General features: G+C 37.4%; 1 protein-coding gene across 1 annotated transcript in view; it reads right to left on the bottom strand.

Moving 5' to 3' along the window:
• Positions 1-1,508: 1,508 nt before the first annotated feature.
• The window catches only part of ZNF81 (zinc finger protein 81), a 59,605-nt gene continuing 49,218 nt past the window's right edge, over positions 1,509-11,895 (bottom strand). The window contains exon 5 of the mRNA XM_024760074.1: positions 1,509-4,788. Coding sequence (XP_024615842.1) covers positions 3,083-4,788 — 1,706 coding nt within the window. The 3' untranslated portion in view covers positions 1,509-3,082. The remainder of the gene's footprint in view (positions 4,789-11,895) is intronic.

The following is an 11,895-nucleotide window of genomic DNA, read 5'->3' as shown; positions in this document are numbered from 1 at the left end:
ATGACCTATAAGGAAAGCAGCCATTATCTACTCCCAGGAATAAATATTTACCTTAGTTTCTACTCTCCTACATACAACATTGGACATTCAGCCAAAAATTACATGCAAAACAGCAAGAGAAAACAATCCACTGTCAAGAGACAAAGCAATCAACAGATCCAGACTCAGTTGATCCAGTTGTTGGAACTGTCAAACAGGGAATTTAAAATAACAATGATTAATTAATATGTTAAAGAGGGTAGTGGAAAATGTAAACAACAGGTATGAACAGATGGGGAATTTCAGCAGAGAGAATGGAAATACTAGAAATGAAAAGAAAACATAACTGAGATGAAGAATGCCTTCAATGGGTTCATCAGTGGATCTAACAGAGCCAGGGTAGGGGTTAAAAATCAGTGAACTTGAAGATAGGTTAATAGAAATTATCCCAACTGAAACACAAAGCAAAATAATGACTGAAAACAGGCATACATATAAGGATAGAAATTTGTAGCATTTTCTGTCTAACAGTCTCTCTTCTGGTCATAAATTATTTACATTATCATACCATGCAAAATATGTTCACCTCCATTCCAAGACCTCTAAACGTTTATCCCAAATTATAGCATCAGGCTCAAATCTAAGACCTTAAGTCTTCTGCATCAGGTTCAGATATGGCTGAGGCTCCTCGGGTGCAGTTTCTCAGTTTCTTGATCCAGAGACCTGTGAGTTAAATGACAATTTATATGACCACCCCCCCCAACCCAACACACACACACACACATAAATATAAATACAATAATGAGATAGGGACAGGATAACTGCAACAGATACTCCCATTCAAAAAGGGGAGGAACAAGAGGCACATATGTCACTGTTCCATAATAATTCTGAAATCCCAGACAGCAAATATTGTCAGGTATCCCTGCCCCAGGGGCAAATAATGTTTTTGCTTAGGTCACAGTTCTACCTGGGAATGGCTTCCCAGTCCATTTTAGTACATCATTCTTGGGTCTTCTGAGACAGCCTTCTTTTCCCATAAGAAATGGCCCATGTTTGCAGCTGAGTAACTTTCTCAGCTTGCTTCCTGTTCACAGAAGTTAGAGAGGGGAGTCCAGAGGCCACTTTTCATTTTGGACTGTTTCAGTCCCTTTAAGTCCAACCTGGAGGTAGTTTTGCTAGTAAAACTCTATTAAAAATGTTAAAAGTTTCTATGAATCTGGTTTGTATTTACTCCGTGTCCCAAATGCGACATCAACAATTCTTTTTACCCTCCCTACTTTGAGCAGTGTGTCAGGCTACTGGGAAAATGTTGTGAAGTTTTAAGAAGCTGTTTGACTTAGCTGAGAGAGTCTCCTAAACTCCAACTTAAATATTTCACACATTTTAACAAAGGGTCTTAGAGCCACATCTACGATTTGATCTCTACCCTTGGGCCATTTTTTCACCTTGAGAATATTTTGGTGGCTGGAGAGACTGGAGATGTGAAGCAGTTATTTTCAACCCAGCCAAGTCCTGGCTTTTCTGTTATTTCTTCTGAATTCTGCTCACAAATGGAACAGTTATTTGCTTAGTTCATACTTTTCTTTCTGTATCTTATCACATGCAGCTAAAAGAAGCAAACTGATAATTCCAACATTCTGTTGGAAATCCCTTTAGCCAGATCCACAAGTTCATTTGGTACATTCTCTATCTTTCCACAGAGGATGGTTACTGTTTTGCTATTTCTTTCCCTTAACTAAACAACACAGACTGCCATCTTTTCCAGCCTTTCTTAACAGTTTTCCTCATTGTTTTTCCAGTCTCTGCCTGCTGCCCAGGCCCAAAGCTAATGTCACGTCTTATGTTTTGAAACAATACCCCCAGTAGGCGTACACTTTTAGGTATTACTTAGCATTTGCTGTGCAACAGACTACCCCAAACTTAGTAGCTTAAAACAATAATCATTTTATTTATCTCATAATTCTCCAGGTTGGCTGGGATAACTAGTGTGGCTCTTCTGGTGTTGGCTGGCATGGCTGGGGCTGGAGGTTGATGAAAGCCTCACTCCCATGTCTGGCATTTGGTCTAAGGGGCTTCAGCTGGCCTGGTTCATCTCTGTTCCATGTGGCTTCTCATCCCTCAGTAATCTGAGTTTCTTCACATGAAGGTCTTGGAATTCCAAAGAGCAGCAAGAGAGGGTAAGACTCGAGGCAGGCTTTACACACTTCCCCAGCATCTTCTTGAATCTCTTTGTTAATGTACATTGGCCAAAACAAGTCACATGGCCAAGCTCAGAGTCAAGGAGTAGAGAGAGAGCTCCACCTCTTAATAAGAAAAACAACAGAGTAATATTACAAAGAGGGGTGCATAAAAGGATAGGAGAGATCTATGGCTATTTTGCATTGTACCACAATGAAGGAAGATAAAAATACGATGTCATGGAAACCAGTATGAATGATAGGATTATATGTATGTATTCGTGTAAAATTATATCAGCAGATGTGTGTATATATAAAACCATAATGACTTTAAAACTGTGGATTCACATGAGCAAAATATTCAATAGGAAACATATTTGATAGACACAATTACATTAAATCCAAAAAAAATTTTCAATTCAATTATTCCTCCCATTGTGCAATGTGTTCTGCTGCAAATCCTCTACAGAACTGAGAGCAGGTCTACACATTAAATATATCATTTTGTTGTCCTACCTTTTGTTTTGTTGCCACTTTAAATTGCTTAATATAACACAGTAAACATTACAGTCATTTATATAATTTTGCATACTCCATCTATAAAGAATTTGATAATAACTTGCCTTATATAATACTTTGTACAGGAAGGCTTTTCCTAATGCCTCAAACTGACAGCGTTTTCCCTGGTATGAATTCTATTATATTTTGTGAGGCTGTGAAAATATGGAAGTTCCCCTTCATTCAGTGCATTCTTAGAGGGTCTCTTCCAAATAATTTTTCTCCTCTCAGGTGAAACAGCCTGATGAATTCTTTTTATTATACAATGTATTCATATATGATCGGTCTTGGTTGAATTTTATAATACACACTTAGACCTGATTTCTGTGATAAGGTTTTCTCATTTTCAAGAAACAGGGTTACTTTCATGTATGAATATTGCGATGCATACTCAGAACTGATTTCTGAGTGAAGCCCTTTCCACAGTCACTACATTTATAGGGTTTCTCTCCAGTATGAATTGTCTGGTGTTTATTGAAATTTGACCTGTCAGTGAAGGCTTTCCCACATTCTGCACATATATATGGTTTCTCTCCTGTGTGAATTCGCTGATGTACTTTGAGATGTGGTTTCTTGGAGAAGGATTTCTCACAGTCAGAACATTTGTAAGGCTTCTCTGTAGTATGGATTCTCTGATGTGTAATTAACTCTGACTTCTGGATGAAGGCCCTCCCACAATCAGCACAGACATAGGGTTTCTCTCCAGTATGAATTGTCTGGTGTTTATTAAAATTTGACCTGTCTGTGAAGGCTTTTCCACATTCTGCACATATATAAGACTTCTCTCCAGTATGAGATTTCTGGTGAGTATTGAGATTTGACCTGTTGGTAAAGGCCTTCCCACAGTTAGTGCATATATAGGGTTTCTCTCCTGTGTGAATTCGCTTATGCATCTGGAGTTGTGACTTAGAAGGGAAAGATTTCCCACAGTCACTGCATTCATAAGGCTTCTCTCCAGTATGAATTCTTTGATGTGCAATCAAGTGTGCCTTTTGGATGAAGGCCTGCCCACATTCAGTACATATGTAGGATCTCTCTCCTGTATGAATTCTCTGATGCATTCTGAGTGTTGATTTTTGGGTAAAGGCTTTCCCACACTCACTGCACTTGTGGTGTCTCTCTCCAGTATGAATTTTCTGATGTACATTGAGGGCTGAGTTGAGGGAGAAGCCTTTCCCACATTCACTGCATTCATAAAGTTTTTCTCCAGTATGGGTTGTCTGATGCCTAAGTAGAGATGACACTTGGAAAAATGATTTTCCACATTCACATTTATAGGGTTTTTCTCTAGTATGAATTTTCTCATGCATAATTAATTCTGAATTTTGGATGAACGCCTTCCCACACTCAGAACATATATATAGTTTTTCATCTCTATGAACTCTCAAATATATACTGAGTAGTGGCTTCTGTGTAAAAACATTCACACATTTGCTAAGTTCATGAGGTTTTTCCATAGTATGAATTCTCTGAGGTGCAAAGAGGTGTGACCTCTGGGTGAAGATCTTCCCAAGTTCAGTACACATATTTGCTTTCTCCCCAACAGGAAATTTCAGATTGTGACTGAGTGCTTGTTTGAGGCTGAAGACTTTTCCACATGGATTGCTGTCACAGAATTTCACTCCTGTATGTGTATTTTCATGGTTAGTATAAGAAGAGCTCTGGGTGAAAACTTCATCGTGTCCAATAATTTTATCAAAGTTCTTTGTTGCATTGTTTTTATTATGAATAGGTACATCTAAATTATACTTTAAACTCTTTCCAAATGAGTCACGTTTATGGGATCTTTTCTGTGAAGGAATACAATTTGGGCCTGGATGAACAAATTTTCCACTGTCTTTATATCCATAATCCCATTCTGTATTCAATATTTTCTTATTGATGAAAGCAGCATGACTCAGAGGTTTGTTCTGTTTTTCCTGATAGCTTTTTATCTGTTCAGCACCGTGCCACAGTTCTTCTAAAATGGAATACAATGAATCATCTCTCGTATCTTCACCCTCCATTTCACTATGAAATGAAACTTTTCCAGAAATTCTTTTTTGTGAGGTCTTAATCCCAAACTTTTCATCTAAAAAGAGAATGAAAAAGTAAAATTGACACAAAGAATAGACGGCAGAAGATTAAAAGGTACACATAAATTAATCCAAATTGAACACAGGGAAACCAGTAAATTTGATGATGATGATGACAATGACAGAAAATACATATGTAGCACTTATTATGTGCCAAGCTCTTATATGACATGATGTTCCAGGCATTGTTCTAAGAAATATATATATATGAACTCATTTAATCCTTTCAAAAGCCCTATGAGGTATTTTCTATTATTATTCACCATTGTAGATAAGGAAAGTGAAGTTCAGAATGATTTTTTATATATATATATATATATACATATATATATATATATTCAGTATTGGAGATTGGAGTTCAGCTAAGCAATCTAGCTCTATTTTGGTAGGGGATATCAAGTAGGGTGAAGTGAAGATTAAACAGACAAGGGTTTAAAGGGGAAATTTCTGTGGAGAGCCTAGGCTTGAAGGGGTGACTCAGAGTCTAAGTCCTCATTAGCTTGGCTTGAAGGGGTGACTCAGAGTCTAAGTCCTCATTAGCTTTCAATTCTAAATCCTCACTTATCTCACTGATTCTTGCTTATTAGCAACAATATCAAATTAAGGTGATAAAAAAACAGTTAAATTTGCTAAGAGAGTAGATCCTAAAAGTTCTCATCACAAGGAAAAATTTTTTCTTTCTCTTTTTTGTATCTATATGATATGGATGTTAACTAAACTTACTGTGGCAATCATTTCACAATATATATATATCCAGTCATTATGCTGTACACTTTAAATTTATACAATGCTGTATGTCAATTATATCTCAATAAAACTGAAAAAATTAATTTATTCATGCCTATAGGAAAAATATTGTGATCACAGCCATCTTGACCTATACAAACAATAAATGGATGTCTATACTCCAACTCTCCATCCAGGTGTTATTGTTTTCTTGGAACAAAAATTATATATATTTAACAAGAAGTACAAAATCAGAGAGATGACACACCAACTGTGGTAGACTGAAAGCTGCCCACTAGAATCTGTTTCATCATTCTTTTGCAATAACAGAGTAGTAGCCAGGCATATGGCTGCCTAGTCATATAACATTTCTCAACCTCCTTTGAAAATTGGTGTGGCCATGTGACAATGTTCTAAACAGAATGTGAGAGAAAAAAACGGGTGCTACCTTCAAACCAGAGCATTGAAACAGTAGGCATGTTTTCTCTATACCTTCTTCTACCCTCTTGCTTACTAAAACCTGGACTTGACAGCAACATGGATTCAAACATGCAGATGCCACAAAGAATCCAAGAGACAGTGGAGTTGAGTAGTGGAAGGAACCTGGATTCATAAATAAGCAGGAGCAACTAGGTTTTCCAATGGCCTGTGATATTAGAGACTTTATATAAGAGAGAAATAAAATTCTGTATTTAAGTCACTGTATCTAATGCTCTCTTTACTACTGTGAATTATCTTTAACACAATTATTATACCATTCTTGCCCAGAGTGGGAATCACAGATTGTTCCATTACCAGTACAGTTCATGAGACATATGCGAATCTCAATAATAATTGTAAAATGAAGAATTACACACTATCTTACCAGCAAGGGTTTTTAGATACTGAGAATGCTCTGAATCATCAAATCCAGTTTTCCCCTGTTAGTCATTTTGATACTGTACTCTGAACACATCTCCCATATAAAATCTCATCCTCTTATTCTTTTTTTTTATTTTTAACATCTTTATTGGAGTATAATTGCTTTACAAGGGTGTGTTTGTTTCTGCTTTATAACAAAGTGAATGAGCTATACATATACATATATCCCCATATCTCCTCCCTCGTGCATCTCCCTCCCACCCTCCCTATCCCACCCCTCTAGGTGGTCACAAAGCATGGAGCTGACCTCCCTGTGCTATGCAGCTACTTCCCACCAGCTATTTATTTTACATTTGGTAGTATATATAAGTCCATGCCACTCTCTCACTTCATTCCAGCTTACCCTTCCCCCTCCCCGTATCCTCAACTCCATTCTCTCAAGTCCATTTTCTATGTCTGCGTCTTTATTCCTGTCCTGTCCCTAGGTTCGTCATAATTTCTCTTTCAGATTTTTCATCATTAGTGTATAGGAATGCAAGAGATTTTTGTGCATTAATTTTGTATCCTGCTACTTTACTGAATTCATTGATTAGCTGTAGTAGTTTTCTGGTAGAGTCTTCAGGATGCTCTATGTATAGTATAGTATCATATCATCTGCAAACAATGACAGCTTTACTTCTTCTTTTCCAGTTTGGATTCCTTTCTTTTTCTTCTATGATTGCTGTGGCTAAAACTTCCAAAACTATGTTGAATAACAGTGGGGAGAGTGGGCAACCTGGTTTCAGTTTTTCACCATTGAGAACGACGTTGGCTGTGGATTTGTCATATATGGCCTTTGTTATGTTGAGGTAAGTTCCCTCTATGTCTACTTTCTGGAGAGTTTTTATCATTAATCGGTGTTGAATTTTGTCGAAAGCTTTTACTGCATCTATTGAGGTGGTCATATGGTTTTTCTCCTTCAATTTATTCATATGTTTTATCATATTGATTGATTTGCATATATTGAAGAATCCTTGCATTCCTGGGACAAACCCCACTTGTGAGAAATTTTAATTTCATTTATTGTGTTGTTCATCATTGTCTGTTTCCTCTTTAATTCTTCTAGGTCCTTGTTAAACGTTTTTTGTGTTTTCTCCATTCTATTTCCAAGATTTTGGAATCACTGTTACTATCATTTGTGCCTGTGTTCTGGTGGATGAGGCTGGATCTTGTCTTTCTGGTGGGCAGGACCCTGTCTGGTGGTGTGTTCTCGGGTGTCTGTGACCTTATTATGATTTTAGGCAGCCTCTCTGCTAATGGGTGGGGTTGTGTTCCTGTGTTGCTAGTTGTTTGGCATAGGGTGTCCAGCACTGTAGCTTGCTGGTCGTTGAGTGGAGCTGGGTCTTGGCATTGAGATGGAGATCTCTGGGAGAGCTTACGCCATTTGATATTGATATCTCTGGGAGATATTACGCCATTTGATACATGGAGCTGGGAGGTCTCTGGTGGACCAATGTCCTGAACTCGGCTCTCCCACCTCAGAGGCACAGGACTGACACCCTGCCGGAGCACCGAGACCCTGTCAGCCAAATGGCTCAGAAGAAAAGGGAAGAAAAAAGAAAGAAAGAAAGAGAAAAATAAAATTAAATTAAAATAAAAAATTAAAAAAACTATTAAAAATTAAAAGAAATTAAAAAGTAATAAAAAAAGAAAAGAAAGAAGAGAGCAACCAAACCAAAAACAAATCCACCAATGATAACAAGTGCTAAAAACTATAGTGTAAAAAAAAAAAAAAACCAGACAGAACCCTAGGACAAATGGAAAAGCAAAGCTATACAGCCAAAATCACACAAAGAAGCATACACATACACACTTGCAAGGGAATTTTCACAAGGGAAAAAGGAAAATAATATATATCTTTTGGGAAGTCTGAGGTCTTCTGGCAGCGTTCAGTAGGTGTTCTGTTTTTTTTTTTGTGGTACCCGGGCCTCTCACTGTTGTGGCCTCTCCCGTTGCGGAGCACAGGCTCCGGGCGTGCAGGCTCAGCGGCCACGGCCCACGGGCCCAGCCGCTCCGCGGCATGTGGGATCTTCCCAGACCGGGGCATGAACCTGTGCCCCCTGCATCGGCAGGCGGACTCTCAACCACTGCGCCACTAGGGAAGCCTCCTCCTCTTATTCTTAAGTTGCATTTTATTCTCACACATTTGGTTTTACTTTATTTGTAAGTTATTAAGCCCTGGATTCCTAGGCTTGGTTTTAGCAGTGGCTTCACTTCTCACTTTACTTAACACTTAAATGTATATAAAATGTCTAACATAAATAGAACGTAACTTCTAACCCCCTGCTCTATTGGACAATATTTAGATCACCAGCACCAATATTCATTGTAAAAAATTTGCTCCTGCAATAAAAAGCTTCTCTACACCTTTCCTGAGCCCATATATTCAATGAACAGTACATAAATGGGGAGTCATCAGTCTAGAAAGAACTGTACATGCAAGCTGGCATTCTCTTTGCCACTCAAAAAAATGCCTCACAAAAGTCCAGTTTATTCCCAAATAAAACGACATGTTCATATCCTCTTCCTCCATTCCTGCTTAGCATCTTCTTTTGTGCCATTTAAAAATGTATGTATGCTTCATCAAATAGTTTGAGTCTTTTATTTTGAAAATTAATCTGATCATATTGCTAGTGAGACTTTTTTCTGAACCTCAGAAGCAGACACCCTATGTGCTATTCATTTTGCTAATCATTTTAATAGACTAATAGCAGCCAAAATAAATGAATAAATGTTTTAAAAATAGAAACACAATGCATAGACAGTAAACTTTTAAATATTTGATTCCATTGTCTTTACTTTCCAATTGCAGTCTATGTTCCATTGAATTCCTCTCAGTAGAACTTTTAAAAACCCTTCTGAAATAGAGCAAAATACTCATATTCTTATCCCCCACAAATTTGATTAGTTAATATTGGTATTTTCTTTGTGCTTAGTATTTGGATAAGAAAATAAGATACAGGCTCTTATTTTCAGGGACTTTCAAAATTACTAGGGGCAGAAGCATCTGAGTGTTGGGGGAACAGAAACAGAAAAGAGCAATTACTTTGGAGTAGGTAAGGGGAGTTTTATGTAATAGATGATAACCTGAGATGAAACAAAACGAAAGTGTCTATTGCCTAGATAGGCAAAGCACAAAATAATAAAGAGCCTAGATGCAGAGACGAACTTTATATTTGGTAGGCATTAAAGACAAGGTGAAAATCTGAGGAAAGCATGAATTAAGGAAACTGCACAGATACAACTTTTATTGGAAATAAATGGCCATGTTGTAGGTGGCACTGAGAGAAGAGCTATTGGTCATGTATTATATAACATGGAGTAATTGACACAGGGAACTATATTCAATATCCTGTGATAAACTATAATAGACAAGAATATGAAAAAGTATATATGTATAACTGAATCACTGTGTTATATAGCAGAAATTAACACAATGTTGTAATCAACTATACTTCAATAAAATAAATTTTAAAAAATAAAATCATTTGGACTGCAAAAAAGTTAATATTTAATATTAATACTTTACTTCATAAAGCTAATGGCAAAGAGAAATGCAGTGTCTCAGCTAATGAAATCTATCAGTGGCATTTAAGATGAACTAGAAACAAGAATGGAATCTGCAAATCCCATTAGAAACAGAGTAATCCAAGCATAAGAAAATACAGACTTGCTCCAGGTGATGATACTAGGAGTTAAGATGAGAGGATATCTAAATAGTATTCTTTTAAAAAGAAAAAAAAGGAATTGCAGAGTAATGAGTAGGAGAAGATAGCTAAGAGGGAAGAAACAAGAAACAGCAGAATCTGACAAAGTTTGGAATGTTGAAGATTCCTGATTTGGGCAATGATAATGCCAATTCCTCACATACTAAGTAAGGATGAATAAAGTAGAATATTCTGTGGGAATTGTCTAATATGTAGTTAAGTGTGGTACTAAAGCCCATTTATAATATAGCAACTAGTGGTGCCAATATGGAACTCCTAAGAATACAAATAAAAAGCTTAAGTGTTCAGAATCTTTTGAATTAATTACTACGGGAACAAATATCCAGAAGCCAGTAAACAACATCCATAGCCAGTGGCATCTCAGTGGGGGGAAAAGGCTCAATGGAAAAGGAAGTGAGCAAATTAGGTACAAGTCAAGAATAGAAAAAACTATATGGTTAGACAAGATGAAATAATAGGAACAAGAAATTCACAGGAGAGGAAACCCAAATGGATAACAGATATTAAAAAGGGGGAAAAATCCCACAATATCACTTTACATCCATTAGATTGGCCACAAAATAAGAAATCTGGGTAATGCCAAGTACTGGCATAGATGTGGTGAAATGGGCACACTTGTGTACAACATGTATACTCCAATGATCAAGCAATACCATTCCTATATAAATATCTCCAAGGAGTAATCTCACAGGCTCATAAGATGATCTGCATAAGAAATTCTTCATTTATTGAGGTATAATTTCTATACAGTAAAATGCAGATGTTAAATGTAGAACTCATGAGTTTTTTCATATTATACCCCATGTAACCACCACCTAGATGAAAATATAAAATATTTTAATTATCCCAGGAAGTTTCCTTGTGGTCCTTCCCAGTCAATTACTGACCTCCAGAGGTGACCACCATTCTGACCATGATGATACCTTTGAAAGAAGAGTAATTTTTTATTCTAATATAGTTCAATTTACTATCAAATGAGGTGGAAAATATTATTTTTTGTTTTTGTTGTTCTCCAAAGGAACTTGTACGATACTGGTATTATTTCTTTAAACGACAGGAAGAATATACCAATGGAGAGAGGTTTTAAATTCTAGGTTAAACTTCTTTAATAGATAAAAAGACTACTAAAATTTTTCTCTTTCTGTTTGTGACATTTCTTATAACTTGTGTTTTTCTAGGACTGTGTCCATTTCGTCTCAGTTATCAAATTTGTTAGCATAAAGTTCATCATAATATCTTCTTAATATCCAGTGATACAATCCCCCCGGTCACCAGAACCAGGTGCTCCAGGGGTATCCTCTGTGTGGGCTGCATGTACTCACCTGTTGTGGTTGGGCCATGATTGCTGTGAGCATGCTGGGGGGTGGAATGGCCTCCTGGAGCAGGACCCACTTTGGGGGGGCACTGGGGCCAGCTGAGGCTGCCCACTGGGTGGAGTGGGGTGGGTCCTTAGAGGAACACTGGGTGCATGTGTTAGTGAGGCTAATGGAGAGTGGGAGAGTGACAGAAATGGTACCTGCCAGCACCAGGCCAGCTAGGTGGAAGGAGAGTAAAAAAAAATGCACTAGCACTTCTGTCCCTAGAGAAAGTTCCACTAGATCCCTGCCCCTCTGGCACATGCTCTAAAATTAGTCAGTGAATCTCATTCTCGTATAACCCAGGCACTTTCAAGCTGCTACCTCTGCAATGGGACTCAGAGAGAGTAAGTCTGTATGTGAGCCCTTCAAGAGTGGAGTCTTAGTTTCTGAC

The sequence above is a fragment of the Neophocaena asiaeorientalis genome, unplaced genomic scaffold (assembly GCF_003031525.2).
Source record: "Neophocaena asiaeorientalis asiaeorientalis breed wild unplaced genomic scaffold, Neophocaena_asiaeorientalis_V1.1 scaffold1755, whole genome shotgun sequence".
Classification (NCBI taxonomy): domain Eukaryota; kingdom Metazoa; phylum Chordata; class Mammalia; order Artiodactyla; family Phocoenidae; genus Neophocaena; species Neophocaena asiaeorientalis.
Note: the sequence above shows the minus strand (reverse complement) of the source record. Positions and strands in the feature narration are given on the sequence as shown.